This window comes from Haliotis cracherodii, unplaced genomic scaffold (assembly GCF_022045235.1).
Source record: "Haliotis cracherodii isolate W230 unplaced genomic scaffold, xgHalCrac1.p SCAF_5, whole genome shotgun sequence".
NCBI lineage: Eukaryota > Metazoa > Mollusca > Gastropoda > Lepetellida > Haliotidae > Haliotis > Haliotis cracherodii.
In genome coordinates this window covers 45,112,656-45,129,101 of record NW_027266308.1, presented here as the reverse complement: position 1 = coordinate 45,129,101, position 16,446 = coordinate 45,112,656, and the positions used below count along the sequence as shown (strand labels likewise).

Here is a 16,446-nt window from a genome sequence, read left to right as displayed (position 1 = left end):
TCGGTTCTGTCAAGTTTTCATAAAAGTGTGAATGACATCAAAGACATATCAACGTCTATACATCTTTGATGACATGAAGACAATCCAAATCTTGCATAGGAAAATGATAACAATGGATAAATGAGGCTAGTTGGACATATATCAGTCCTCTTGCTCGCAAAATCAAAATGACCTTACTAGTTGAACATATCCTCCTACTCTTATAGTTCAACTCTTGCAATAGTAGGCAATAGGTTTACACCCTCCAGTCGGAAGTGTTGTACTCTATTCTGCTGTTGAAGCAGGATGCCATGGCAGTAGAACTACAGGAGTCCTCTGTGGGAGGACATCACACTGTACAGACCTGATTATGCCTACGGTTTCTCTGCAGTTCCTACACATTCTGAATGAGTCGTCTGAGGCGCCGCGATTCGCTGTGCAGAGTTGCGACCTTTGGGCACGCCAGAAACCTATGATTGTGGGTTCGAATCCTGGTTCGCCTCGATTATGTTTCTAGGTTTGTCAGCACCATACCCGTGCTCGTGGGTTTCACCGAAGTGTTAAACGTCTTAGAACTGCATCACTTCGGGCTTTCCTCCCACATTAAGCTGACACACACTGAATGAGCGAGTGAGTGAGTGAGTTGGCTTTAACACCGCTTTCATCAGCATTCCAGTTATATCACGGCATGTCAGCTTAATGTGGGAGGAAAGCCGAATTAATGCAGGTCTCAGACATTTACCACTTTGGTAAACCCACGAGCATGGGTATGGTGCTGACAAACCTAGAAACATAATTGGGGCGAACCGGGATTCAAACCCACAATCATAGGTTTCTGGCGTGCCCAAGGGATGCAACTCTGCACAGCGAATCACGGCACCTTAGACGACTGGGTCATCCATGCCCCCATTCTGAATGAAAAACATGGACTACGAATAAGATGAAAAGATTACCAATTTTAAGAATATCATATAAATCAAGTTCTTAACTGAAGAATTAATATTACTTCTAATATGGAACAAAATACTTAAAATTCCTGTGTAAAAATGCATACAAAACTTGATCGTGTCTTACTGCCTCAAAGAGGGCAAGGTCATTCATTCATTGGGACGTGTGTGATGTTAACTTCATCTGCTCGCATGCTGGTAAGCATGACTACTAACAAATAGTTGAAACTACGGACAGCTCCTTTACTGAGTGAGCTACTGGAATGGCAAGTTAGGGGTAAACAGGTCTGCTCACAATAAGGACAACATACATCAGGCAAGAATGTTTCATATTGCTTTACAGAATCTGCTGTCTCTGAAAAGGGAAAAGGGAAACATAAAAAATCTGAAAAGCACTATTGTTTTTATTTCTGCCATACCCAAACTTATGTGTGCCCCGCCAAAGCTTTGTGCATACATTAATATAAAGGAATTCAATAGGTTAAATGCCCAGGCAAGCTTAAAAAACGATACACACAAGGACAGCCTCTAAATAAAAAATCTGAAATGTTTCATTGCATAAGTGTCAGCTTTTTCCATTACATAAGGTCATCTCATGACATTAGTGTCAGTGCATTACATTAGTGTCGGTCCATTTCATAAGTGTCAATGCATTACATGAATGTCGGTCCATTTCATAAGTGTCAGTGCATTATATAAGTGTCAGGGCATTACATAAGTTTCAGGGCATTACCAAAGTGTCAGGGCATTGCATAAGTGTCAGTGCATTACCTAAGTGTCAGTGCATTATGTAAGTGTCAGTGCATTATAAAAGTGTCAGTGCATTATATAAGTGTCAGTGCATTATATAAGTGTCAGTGCATTACCTAAGTGTCAGGGCATTACCTAAGTGTCAGTGCATTACATAAGTGTCAGGGCATTATATAAGTGTCAGTGCATTACCTAAGTGTCAATGCATTATATATGTGTCAGTGCATTACATTAGTGTCAGTGTATTATATAAGTGTCAGTGCATTACCTAAGTGTCAGGGCATTACCTAAGTGTCAGTGCATTACATAAGTGTCACAGCATTACCTAAGTGTCACAGCATTACCTAAGTGTCAGTGCATTACATAAGTGTCAGTGCATTACCTAAGTGTCAGTGCATTACATTAGTGTCAGTGCATTACCTAAGTGTCAGTGCATGACCTAAGTGTCAGTGCATTACATAAGTGTCAGGGCATTATATAAGTGTCAGTGCATTACCTAAGTGTCAATGCATTATATATGTGTCAGTGCATTACATTAGTGTCAGTGTATTATATAAGTGTCAGTGCATTACCTAAGTGTCAGGGCATTACCTAAGTGTCAGTGCATTACATAAGTGTCACAGCATTACCTAAGTGTCACAGCATTACCTAAGTGTCAGTGCATTACATAAGTGTCAGTGCATTACCTAAGTGTCAGTGCATTACATTAGTGTCAGTGCATTACCTAAGTGTCAGTGCATGACCTAAGTGTCAGGGCATTACCAAAGTGTCAGGGCATTACATAAGTGTCAGTGCATTACATAAGTGTCAGTGCATTACATTAGTGTCAGTGTATTATATAAGTGTCAGTGCATTACATTAGTGTCAGTGTATTATATAAGTGTCAGTGCATTAAATAAGTGTCAGTGCATTACCTAAGTGTCAGTGCATTACATTAGTGTCAGTGCATTACCAAAGTGTTGGAGCATAATATAAGTGTCAGTGCATTACCTAAGTGTCAGTGCATTACGTAAGTGTCAGTGCATTACCTAAGTGACAGTGCATTACCAAAGTGTCAGTGCATTACCAAAGTGTTGGAGCATAATATAAGTGTCAGTGCATTACCAAAGTGTTGGAGCATTACCTAAGTGTCAGTGCATTACCTAAGTGTAAGTGCATGACGTAAGTGTCAGTGCATTACATAAGTGTCAGCTCATCATGCAAGTATCAGCTTATTACATTATTGTCAGCTGATATTCGTGGACAAATCATTCTGCATACTTTTGTGTATATGTCTCCTTTCTTTTTCTGTTGTGTATACCTCACACTAATGTACTCGTGTCAATGATGACATGACACAAACAGGAATCGATCATTGATGTCTGCTGCTGGTGAAGGGACTGGCAGCTCCACTGCCCCGAGCACTGATTCAAAATCGATGTCACGTTTGCTTTACCTGTCTTCATGAAACTTTGAAAACTGTTTTTTCACGCATTGATAGCCAATAAAAAGTGGTGTGTTTGTGTTGTCATGGCAACAACAGGTAAGTGTGCTTCAGATGCCGGGAACTGATGCACCAACTAAAATATTAAAGATGTCTGTCAACAAGATGCCGTTTTGGTAATCACATGTTTCTTAAGGCGTGAAAATCAATAGCACCAATGTGTAGGGTGGGGGTGATTGAAATCATTGATCTATTGATCAGCCCCAGAATAATTTCTGCTGGTTATGCAACTTTTTTAAGGTAGATGTTCAATTGCACTCACAGGAATTTGTCTTTGATTAAGTCTCCTCAAAGAGAATTTCTAAGATAGAAAAATCTTGACAAGCCACTTCTGCACAGTAGTGACTCAATTTCCGATATAGTGATGTGGTACTCCAATGGTATTTGCTGTATGTGTTTGCATATTGTTAACATTATTGTCATAATTGCGGTGTATTATTTGTTTATGACAATTGACATTACAAGTAGAACCAATTTCATTGATTCCTGATGATAGATAGCTGCTTTTCATTTTTCAATATTGGATACCATTGCTTTTCATTTTGCAATATTTTAATATTTTATATGATTGCTTTTCATACTGTTATATTGCATATCATTGCCTTTCAGTGAACAATATTGAATATCATTGCTTTTCATTTTGTTATAGTCGATATCATTGCTTTTCATTTTACTATAGTCGATATGGTTGCTTTTCATTTTGCTATAGTTGATATGGTTGGTTTTCATTTTGCTATAGTCAATATGGTTGCTTTTCATTTTGCTATATATCATATCATTGCTTTTCATTTTGCTTTATTTCATATCGTTGCTTTTCATTTTTCAATATTTCATATCGTTGTTTTTCATTTTGCTTAACTGAATTTCATACTGATATCTATTCCACTTTAGTTCATCACCCATGGGAACTAAATTAACTTTATATTTTCTGATATCAAATTATGATAATTGTGTCCAAAATACCTTGGTGTAGGCCTATATTTTTATACTTGAAATCTATTTTTGAATTGCTTTGAATTGATAGAATATGAGTTTTGGCCATCCTTTATGTTAATTATGTTAAGCTGGCCCTTATAAGATCAAGGTTCTGTGGTTCATCATTCATGAACTCAGCCATCCCACGAACCAGGGGGTCAAGATGATACTGGCCAACTAGTTCGGGACAACATCATACATATGAAGCCTATGCAGGCAAGCTAGCTGCTCAAATATCTCGCATTGCTTCGCAAGGGGTTAGCTAGCACACATTCAAAGTTTGTCTTGCATTGCCCTGGCGCTTGTTTAAGGAACTAATACAGATGTTTTCGCTTTTGTTTTCCGATAGCCTTCCCTTGAAAGTCCACACACAGATTAATGAACAAATACACTAATGTTTGCCCAAATTGAAACGCATGAATTTTATTTGGATAGCTCATTTTCTCCAAATTCTTAAGTGTTACAAATTAATAATGTGGTCTTTTCTCTGGCCATCCAACACCCACCCACCTTTTGTGTTTGTTTTGCTGCCCTAGACGATTGATAAGCGATCCAATCAAAACGATGCATATGATCAGCCATCTTGAATAGTTGCATTATACCAATATTTGTTAATTCAGTTTGCTCCTTATAGAGAGAATATTTTGTTCAACATGCTTCAGCTTTTGTTTTTGAATTCCAATACATTGTTTGTGTGAGAGCAGAAAATGTCATAGCTCAACTCATCTCACTTCCTGGGAGTGGTCGCTTTCATTTGGAGTTTGAAATCTGTGAAAAATGTGTAGTCAGAATATTTGGCACTGTTCATGGCCTGAAATGTGTAAGAATGAAAATTGGAGTGATTTATCCCATGATTATTGACTTCAATTTATAAATAAATGTAGGATAATATTGATCTTAAATTCAGGGCTGTTCATATAATCTATTATTAAATTGAAGATATATGAGGAGAGCTAACTTTCTTTTTTTTTTCACTCTGTTTATTTTTCAGTTATGGACATTAATGATATTATCATACAAAATTTTCTCCCTAACTTTCTTTATCATTATTTAGTTAAAGGTTTTTATTATATTCGCAATGCAATTTATATATGCTGATCGCGGATATCTTTCTGTTGTACAAATGTAAAAATAAAAAATCATCACATGTAAAAATATTAAATCATCAATCGGTCCCAACTGAAGTATATCCATCCATACCTGAAGCAACAATCTTTCTCAGACAAAATATTATACCTGTGAAATAATGGAAATTTTAATGCTTCTGTGTGAATTGTATCATCATTGAAAACTGTTTGCCAACCAATAAATGGACATTGATACAGATGAAAGAGGAATTCTATTTGATAGTTGATGTTTGATCTTAGTTTTTACAGCATATTTAAGATTGCCTGATCTCCACACAGGAAACAGCCAGCTGAGGCTACAGAATGAAGCAATTGTCTCAGCAGTTACCATATTGAACTTGATTAACCTTGCGGCTTGAAGAATTAGGATGAGACACCTGGAGCTCTTGTCACGTTTACAGTGTATTGCCTATTGGGATGGTCATGGCTAGGGTGGCAATGACCCACCACTGGGTACGTTCATAATCTTTAAGTGGCATTTCAAAGCTGTAGTATCAATAACAGACAAAAATAACTTATGGATTTCAACTGCTTTATTCTGGATAAAGGTACTACCGAAAATACTGGATAAAGGTACTATCACCTTACCGAAAATACTTTGAAAAAGGTATCAGAAAGGTACTAGTGTCTGTACTGAAACATACTGGACAAAGGTACTGGCATCTGTACTGAAACATACGTAATAGAGGTACTGGCATCTGTACTGAAACAAACTTGATAAAGGTACTAGCATCTGTACTGAAACATACTGGATAGAGGTACTACCATCTGTACTGAAACATTCTGGATAGAGGAACTAGCACCTGTACTGAAACATACTGGATAAAGGTATTAGCATATGTACTGAAACATACTGGATAAAGGTATTAGCATATGTACTGAATAATACTTGATAAAGGAACTAGCATCTGTACTGAAACATACTTCATAAAGGAACTAGCATCTGTACTGAAACATACTTCATAAAGGAACTAGCATCTGTACTGAAACATACTTCATAAAGGTACTACCATATGTACTGAAACATACTGGATAAAGGTATTAGCATATGTACTGAAACATACTGGATAGAGGAACTAACACCTGTACTGAAACATACTGGATAAAGTTACTACCATCTGTACTGAAACATACGTCATAAAGGAACTAGCATCTGTACTGAAACACACTGGATAAAGGAACTAGCATCTGTACTGAAACATACTTCATAAAGGAACTAGCATCTGTACTGAAACATACCTCATAAAGGAACTAGCATCTGTAGAGAAACATACTTCATAAAGGTACTAGCATCTGTACTGAAACATACTGGATAGAGGTACTACCATCTGTACTGAAACATTCTGGATAGAGGAACTAGCACCTGTACTGAAACATACTGGATAAAGGTACTAGCATCTGTACTGAAACATACTTGATAAAGGTATTAGCATCTGTACTGAAACATACTTGATAAAGTAACTAGCATCTGTACTGAAACATACTGGATAAAGGTATTAGCATCTGTACTGAAACATATTTGATAAAGGAACTAGCATCTGTACTGAAACATACTTCATAAAGGTACTACCATCTGTACTGAAACATACTGGATAGAGGTACTACCATCTGTACTAAAACATTCTGGATAGAGGAACTAGCACCTGTACTGAAACATACTGGATAAAGGTACTAGCATCTGTACTGAAACATACTTGATAAAGGTATTAGCATCTGTACTGAAACATACTTGATAAAGGAACTAGCATATGTACTGAAACATACTTCATAAAGGTACTACCATCTGTACTGAAACATACTTTATAAAGGTACTACCATCTGTACTGAAACATACTGGATAAAGGTATTAGCATCTGTACTGAAACATACTGGATAAAGGTACTACCATCTTTACTGAAACATACGTCATAAAGGAACTAGCATATGTACTGAAACATACTTCATTAAGGTACTACCATCTGTACTGAAACATACTGGATAAAGGTATTAGCATCTGTACTGAAACATACTGGATAAAGGTACTAGCATCTGCACTGAAACATACTTGATAAAGGTATTAGCATCTGTACTGAAACATACTTCATAAAGGTACTACCATCTGTACTGAAACATACTGGATAAAGGTACTGGCATCTGTACTGAAACATACTGGATAGAGGTACTAGCATCTGTACTGAAACATACTTCATAAAGGTACTAGCATCTGTACTGAAACATACTTCATAAAGGTACTACCATATGTACTGAAACATACTGGATAAAGGTATTAGCATCTGTACTGAAACATACTGGATAGAGGAACTAGCACCTGTACTGAAACATACTGGATAAAGGTATTAGCATATGTACTGAAACATACTTCATAAAGGAACTAGCATCTGTACTGAGACATACTTCATAAAGGAACTAGCATATGTACTGAAACATACTTCATAAAGGAACTAGCATCTGTACTGAAACATACTTCATAAAGGTACTACCATATGTACTGAAACATACTGGATAAAGGTATTAGCATATGTACTGAAACATACTGGACATCCAAGACAACATTGGGACTATGCCAGAAGCAGCAATATGGAAAAGTAAACTTTTGTGAAAAAAGTCAACCATTGTTAAAGAATTATTTTTGTTTTGTTTTCTGAGGCATATATACCCCTCTGGGTGTTCTAGGTCAGAATGGGGTCCTAGCATCACAAGCTTGTAGTGGGAGGTCACAAGAATGGTCACAGGTTGACCTGTCAGAATGTGTGTCATCATACACCAATTCTCAATAAGCCAACCACTGGTTTGTCTGTCCTGGACTCGACTGTGTACAGGCACCATGATACAGCAGAATACTTCACCCTAGTTATTGGAACAGTCTGTTCATCCATTGAAAGGACAAAGAAACCATTCATTGTATCTAATATCATGGTATTGTGTCGAATAGTTCCAGAGGTGGGTCAAGAAAACCCGTAACAGGCTGACATGCATGTTTAAAAATGGGGGATGCACCTGTCTGCACCTCCCATATAGATAAGCCAGTGTGTTCCTTCCCTGCCTAAATATGATCCTTGGCCTGTCAGCACCATACCTGTACTCATGGGTTTCACAGAAGTGGGAAACATCTTTGACCTGAATCACTTCTGACATTCCTCCCACATTCAGCTGACACTCCCTGATAGAAATGAAACTCACTCACTCATGCCCCAATACTCCACTCCACCCTGCACCACTCCACTCTATTCTACTCCACTAACTCATACACACCTGCTCCACTCCACTCCACTCCACTCCACTCCACTCCACTCCGCTCATGGATACCTGCTCTGCTCTGCTCTACTCCACTCGACTCATGCATACCTGCTTCACTCCACTCAACCAACTCATGCACACCTGCTCCACTCCACTCCACTCCACTCCACTCCACTCCACTCCACTCAACCAACTCATGCACACCTGCTCCACTCCACTCCACTCCACTCCACTCAACTCAACTTGCTCATGCACACCTGCTCCACTCCACTCTGCTCCACTCCACTCCACTCATGCACACCTGCTTCACTCCACTCAACCAACTCATGCACACCTGCTCCACTCCACTCCACTCCACTAACTCATGCACAGCTGCTCCACTCCACTCACTAACCCATGCACACCTGCTCCACTCCACTCCACTAACTCATGCACACCTGCTCCACTCCACTCCGCTCCACTCCACTCACTAACCCATGCACACCTGCTCCACTCCACTCCACTAACTCATGCACACCTGCTCCACTCCACTCCACTCCACTCCACTCCACTCATGGATACCTGCTCTGCTCTACTCCACTCGACTCATGCATACCTGCTCCACTCCCTCCGCTCCTCTCCTCTCCACTCCACTCACTCATGCACACCTGCTTCACTCCACTCTGCTTCACTCCACTCCACTCATGCACACCTGCTCCACTCCACTCCACTCCACTCCCCTCCACTCCACTCCACTCAAGCACTCCTGCTCCACTCCGCTCCACTCCACTCATGCACACCTGCTCCACTCCACTCCACTCCACTCGTGCACACCTGCTCCACTCCACTCCACTCCACTCCACTCATGCACACCTGCTCCACTCCACTCCACTCATGCACACCTGCTCCACTCCACTCCACTCCACTCCACTCCACTCCACTCCACTCCACTCCACTCCACTTTTCAGTCATTAAAATGAAGCCGTCCAAGGAATATTAAAGGAAAAAAACCTGAGATTATATTGACACAAAATGTGGCTGTATCATCAGTCATGCTTCTTGAACACAGGTATCAATTCAATCTGAATCAGTACATACCACAATACATGACATTCACTGGAGGATATCGTTCCGCCCTGTAACATTAAACTATCTCTTCCAACCGTTTGTATGAAGGTTATCCATTTTAGCAAGGAAGTATTATGAATTTTGTTAATGATCTGATTAGAGTGAGTGAGTGAATGTTGTTATATTTCACAGTCAGCAATATTCCAGCTGTGTCACAGCAACCTCTCTGAATGAAATCTGAGCCAGACAATGGTCAACGGCATTAGGAAAGGTCAGCATTGTCTTGGCTCAATGACACACAATCAGCTGGTCAGACATTGTCCCCAGCCTCCCCCATTACTCAGTGATCTGTGGGGATTGCGTGTGAGAATATAGTCCGCAACTACCCATGCTTGTCATAAGAGGCAACTATGAGTATCGGGTGGACAGGCTAGGTGATTTGGTCCATGCATGTCAAATAGTGTGGATCGATGCTCATGCTGTCAATCACTGGATTGTCTGGAACAGACTCTATCATTTACAGACTGCGACATATATCTGGATACAAATCTAAACTACGTCCAGTATAGGGTATTGTGGATTCCTTCTCACTTGGAATCCCCACTAGGTAATCAAGACAAAAATATTCAGTAAGAATGACGAAAATCTTTAATGAACCCTTAATACTGGGAATTCACGGGTATCCCTTTTTAAAGAGGCACTGGCAAGCCCAGAGTCCCACAGTTACATAACCAGATTTCAAGGAATCTGTATTTGTCAAATCCTTTTAAAAGTTGACAATCAGTTATTGCAAATTTCATTTATTTCAAAGCTGGATTATATTGGCAGTGAACTAATGGCCATGTTTCTCATGAATAACCCTTCCCTTCCATTTGTCCTAGTGAAAGAAACCGATCCATTAATCCGATCCATGGGAGGTCCAGGCTGAATATCAGCATGAATAAAACCAAAACATTACCCTCCCATCTCCTCATTGATTTTTGCATTTCATTCATAATATGATTGAAATATTATGTTCCCCCCTAATCTTTTATAATTCCCAAATAAGCCTGATTTACTAACATGTGACAGGCAACGTCATTGGATTTCAGATTCCAGACTAAATTGTACCTGACATCTGTCATATGCCCGCCACAGATCTCATTGGTCAATCAAATGTAATGATAGACCCTGATGTATTGGTATGTGAGGTATTGATAGTCCTTTGCATGTGTGACACAGGGAAATGTTAGTTAAGCGTGTGTGGTAGGTGTTACTGGTAGAGCTGGGCCCTGTTCCTCAAAGTGATCTCAGCGCTAAGGTGATCGTAAGTCCCATACTTTAACATAGGCTTACGATCATCGTAGCACTAAGATAGCTTTGAGGAACGGGGCCAAGGACTTGCCCTGACACCTAGTGTTATCACTGATTATCAGTGATCCATTCATATAATTTCCACCATTATCCCAGGTGTTGACATTTTATTTATATTTGGTAAATGGCCAGGTTAAGGTGTGTTTTGGTTTTATTTCCTTGGGTTGTTTCGGGTTGGGGGAATGAATTTACAAAAATGAAAAATATTTTATTTATTTTAAAGTACTGTAAGTAACCTCACTAACAAATAGATGGATGTATAAATATTCGTATTATGCCTCAAAGTGAGATTGACCAATCAGAGAGCAGAACTACTGACCCCACATGAGCCCATATACCGTCAGTAAAAATCCAAGATGGTTGTTACTGACCTAATATGAGACCGTATACCATCAGTAACAGCCATTTTGAATTTTCCAACACCCACCTCACATATTTCACATGGAAATTCTGGTGCAGAAATTCGTTATTCGACACTGTTTTGTGTTTTAATATCATTAATTGTGATGAGCAAAGACATTATTCATTAAAGAAACCACATTTGTAACTTTATTTATAAAAAATTATAGAGAAAAAAAGCTTACAACAGAGGTTACTGAGTTACAAATAGCAACGTCATAGAACATACTATAGGATGACGTCAACCCGTTAAGATTCCGGGAGAAAAAGGTCTTCAGCAACCCATACTTGCCATAAAAGGCGACTATGCTTGTCGTAAAAGGCAACTAACAGGATCGGGTGGTCAGGCTTGCTGACTGTTGATACCTGTCCTTGATCCCAATTGCGTGGATCGATGCTCATGATGTCAATCACTGGATTGTCTGGTCCAGATTCGATTATTTTACAGACTGCCGTCATATAGCTAGAATATTGCCGAGTGCAAACAAACAAACAAAAGGATGATGTCACAAACAAAAAACGTGACGCCAATGACGTCACATGGCAATAGAACATAGATAGAAGCATGTTGTCAGGGGAAAGCAGACTGCTATCAAGTTACACTGGCCCGCAGATTTCTGTTGACATGCGGGCATTTTTATGATAATTCTATCCATTTTAGCTATGTGAACTTAAAACATTCACATTTAGTGCATTATATATTCCATTGTCAACGTTTATGTTTACATTAATGCATTGTATCGGAAACATATGTACTTGTCCTGTCATTTATACTGGTTGTAAGTGTCAAGTTTTCATTTTGACATGACATGTGCGACGCAGATACCAAATAGTGTAAACTTTTCGGCATAATAAATTTGTTATGGTGTCTTTAGTTGCCGTATACGGTGTCATATTAGGTAATTCTTTCAGAAGAAAGTTGGTAACAGTGTCAGTCCCAGAACTTGAAACAAATAACTTGTATAATTACTTGAAGCCTGGAAATGCAAAGAATCACATAAAGCTCTATGCTTCATCCCCACTTTCTACTGTGTTCGATATCAGAAACGGCTGATTAGTGATGGGGCCAAAAGATTTGAAAAAATGCCTTTTTAAACCCTCTGTTAAATTAAGTCACCATTCGGTGTCTAGAAATACTTCCTTAATCAAGGATTCTTTTATCTTTATGATGTCTTCAAAATTTTCATAAAAATGTGAAGTCAGCTGTCAGAAGTTTTTACCACGCAGGTTATTTGATATTAATCTTCATGCTAAGATACACATGGCCCAACATACGGCATTGAAATTATTCCAAATAATTTATTGAAAATTGAGGATCTTCTGTGTATAACATGTGCCTACTCATATAGGTACAGGGGCGGTCGGGTAGCCTAGTGGTTAAAGCGTTTGCTTGTCACGCCAAAGACCTGAGTTCGATTCCCGACATGGGTACAATGTGATAAGCTCATTTCTGGTGTCCCCTGCCGTGATATTGCTGGAATATTGCTAAAAGCGGCGTACTCACTCACTCACTCATATAGGTACGCTAATAAGATACAAGATAATTAATACTACAACTGATATAGTAAGGAATAATTATTCATGGGATATCAAGACCTGAGTTCGATTCCCGACATGGGTACAATGTGATAAGCTCATTTCTGGTGTCCCCTGCCGTGATATTGCTGGAATATTGCTAAAAGCGGCGTACTCACTCACTCACTCATATAGGTACGCTAATAAGATACAAGATAATTAATACTACAACTGATATAGTAAGGAATAATTATTCATGGGATATCAAGACCTGAGTTCGATTCCCGACATGGGTACAATGTGATAAGCTCATTTCTGGTGTCCCCTGCCGTGATATTGCTGGAATATTGCTAAAAGCGGCGTACTCACTCACTCACTCATATAGGTACGCTAATAAGATACAAGATAATTAATACTACAACTGATATAGTAAGGAATAATTATTCATGGGATATCAAGACCTGAGTTCGATTCCCGACATGGGTACAATGTGATAAGCTCATTTCTGGTGTCCCCTGCCGTGATATTGCTGGAATATTGCTAAAAGCGGCGTACTCACTCACTCACTCATATAGGTACGCTAATAAGATACAAGATAATTAATACTACAACTGATATAGTAAGGAATAATTATTCATGGGATATCAAGACAATTATCCATCAAGGTAACCAAAAAAACCAGAAGACATTTATAAACCTTTAAACCAACCAACCAATCATATACAAATACCACCAGTTAAGACCATTTATTTTTTATCTTATTGGCCTGATTTTTGTTTCTCAAAAGTCTTTTTTTATTTTTTTTATCTCATATCTTTATGTCAGTTTTGCAAACAAGCTAGTTACAAATAAAAGGCCTACCGTATTCGAAGTAATAAGCGCCCAGGGCACTCTCAAAAATTAGAAATAAGGGGCTCTCATAAAAATAATATTTTGATGGAAAAAAAAACAGAGTTGAAACATAAATTTCATGGTTTATGCTGACGACCTGAAATGTTTATGTACGACAGATCGATACTGTTTTTTGCCAGAATTTAATTACCCATAATTGAGGGTGCATATAACACTCGAGTGTGTATTATACGCGAATAAATAAGTCTTGTGTACATTAATCAATCCGAAGGAATGCTAATCGGGATTTTCACTAGCCAATATTTTTGCAAATGTCGCCGTGGGCACTTATCAGAGCGGGGCGCTTATTACTTTGAATACGGTATATGTGTTTAAGAGCAGGTATCATCATGCATGTGCTCACTGCATACTCAGCTTCAGCCCTGTATGGGAGATGTGGAAACCTGTTGTCCATGTTAAAGTTGATGTCAGGGAAACATTATTAATGTAGTCAGTTGGGTATAACGCCACTTTTACTGGTAATCCACTCATATCACAGTGTGTCAGCTTAATGTGTGGGAGGAAAATCCAAAGTGATTCGGTCTCAGACGTTTACCACTTTGGTAAAAACCTCAAGCATGGGTATGTTGCTGACAAACCAAGGAACATAATCGGGGCGAACCAAGATTGTGTCTAATGTAGGATGAACAATTTATTAAATGATGAGTTGTGTATTATTTGGAGATATTTGAGAGTTTACTGAAAAGTACATGCTATAAATGAAACGTTTGTGAGATATTGGAGGTGTATGAGAATTATATAAGGACATGGCTCCATTATGACAGGCTCCGCCATCATGCATGATAGCGGAACTTCAAATTAAGCGCTCCTTTACCGGACGTGCCAAGAGCGGATCTAGGCCAGAGACGATGGCACCATGCAAAACGGCACGTAGCCGCACGGAATGAAGGTATTTCGCTGTAATAATATTAGCAACTGTGCCAAGCCTAACATAAAGGCATTTAGTTCTAATCACTAAATGCTATCATAATTAACATACATGTATGTGTATACTCCAGCAGCTATGAAACTAAACATTTGTGCAATATTAAAGGTGCAATATGAAAGGATGATAATATCTGTGTATCCAGAAGCAGGTATGTTGTAACTAAAACAGAAATAATGTAGTCAGTGAGGTTTTACGCTGCTTGTAGCAATATCCCAGCAATATCATGGCGGGGGACGCCAGAAAGTGGCTTCACAGAAAGAAGGTCCGTGGTTCGAATCCCATCACGGGACTCGGACATTTTATGGCCGCTACATTGGCGCCCAACGTGGGGCTGAGCACGTTCATATCAAATTTGAGCAAAATAAGCCTCAGTACCCTACTATGCGGCCCGGGACGTGCCTTCTGTTGACGGGGGAGTATGTAGCAGGGCGTGGAGTCATCCCAAAGATGACATCCTTACCTTGTCAGCTTGCTGACGGGGTTAACCTCTTTGGTCATGTGGACAAGGCGTCCGACCTCTGATCAGAAGGTCCGTGGTTCGAATCCCATCACGGGACTCGGAAATTTTATGGCCGCTACATATAGAAGAATGAAACATAGGTGTAAAATCAAACATTTGTGCATTATAAGAGGTACATGTAGACGATAATATTTGTGTATACTGAAACATATAAGTTGTAAACTGAAACATATAAGAGGTGCATTAGATGATATTGTGTGATAACTGTACGAGGTGTTAAGACAGACCACAGCAAGGTGTTCCTTACCTCCACTGATCTCTGCAGGCTGAGATCTCAAGTTCACACTGCTGATACAATGATTGCTCACACAGATATTCAATAATCAAGTGGAATGTTAATCTCCCAGTGTCTACCACTACAGGTCATGCATTGATCAGTATTGTATGGTGGGATCAGCCTGTCTCGCACCTCCGAGGAGGAGTGTATCTCATCTGCATATTGCTAAGGGCAGGGCTTTGTCTTTTGAAACTTGTAATTGTCCCCACACCGGTGTGGAGGAACAAGTTCCGACGGCTTTAAGATTAGCATAATTTGTCAGAAGTGGGTCAGTTTATGCACTGGATTCAGGGTAGAATATAATATGGAAGAGATTAGATATGATGAAAGGACAAGATGTGATAAGGGCTCAGAATAATTTTAAAATAATTTAAAAAATGAGGAAAACCTTTACAAATCATTGCAAAACGTTTAGGAAGGTAATGAATTAATTCAATTCAGTTGGATTTGTTCACTGCATAATGTTACCTGAATTTGCTGTAGGGTTTGAAATTGCTTGCATACTGCTTAATAGTTTTGCGAGAAGTTTATGAAGAACTTGCTTTTATGTTTAGGTAAATTACTTGCTTAAGGTACATTAATGTTTAGAGTATTATAACATAAAGCAATTTTTGCTTTTAAGTATAGATATAAATTAAGTGGACCATTAGGTATATACTTTCAAAAAGCCAGTGATGTTGACCGATTGATACAAGATGAATATGGTTCAGGTTAAGATTTTGAAAGTGAAAGTTCATAATATGTTGAGTATAAAATGAGAATGTAATAGGATTGAGTGAAGGATTCTGTTATGAACAAAATCAAATAAAGTTATAGTTAGCGAAACATTAATATTTTCCATAATGTATAAACTTGCAAACAAACATAAGGAATGGTTCCAGAGAATGCCACTGAGAAAAAAATATGAAAATGTTTGCAGCTATTAAAAGAAGATACAACATAGATGAGATGAAACTAAAAACTGACACATTCAGTTGTACAGACACTAGTTTGAGGG

The 16,446-nt window shown here is 38.8% G+C and overlaps 2 protein-coding genes across 2 annotated transcripts in view; one reads left to right on the top strand and one right to left on the bottom strand.

Moving 5' to 3' along the window:
• Window positions 1-742: 742 nt before the first annotated feature.
• Window positions 743-16,446, bottom strand: part of LOC139444217 (mitochondrial import inner membrane translocase subunit TIM50-like) — a 74,151-nt gene continuing 58,447 nt past the window's right edge. Inside the window, exon 11 of the transcript XR_011651749.1 lies at window positions 743-763. The gene's annotated coding sequence lies outside the window, so the exon portion shown is untranslated. The remainder of the gene's footprint in view (window positions 764-16,446) is intronic.
• On the top strand, window positions 8,928-9,452 carry LOC139443708 (uncharacterized). The gene has a single exon (XM_071224643.1). The coding sequence runs from the start codon at window positions 8,928-8,930 to the stop codon at window positions 9,450-9,452; it is 525 nt and encodes a 174-aa protein (XP_071080744.1).

Excerpts from the sequence above, each read along its gene's own strand:
- LOC139443708 (XM_071224643.1), top strand. The coding sequence starts at position 8,928 with ATGCACACCTGCTCCACTCCACTCCGCTCCACTCCACTCACTAACCCA.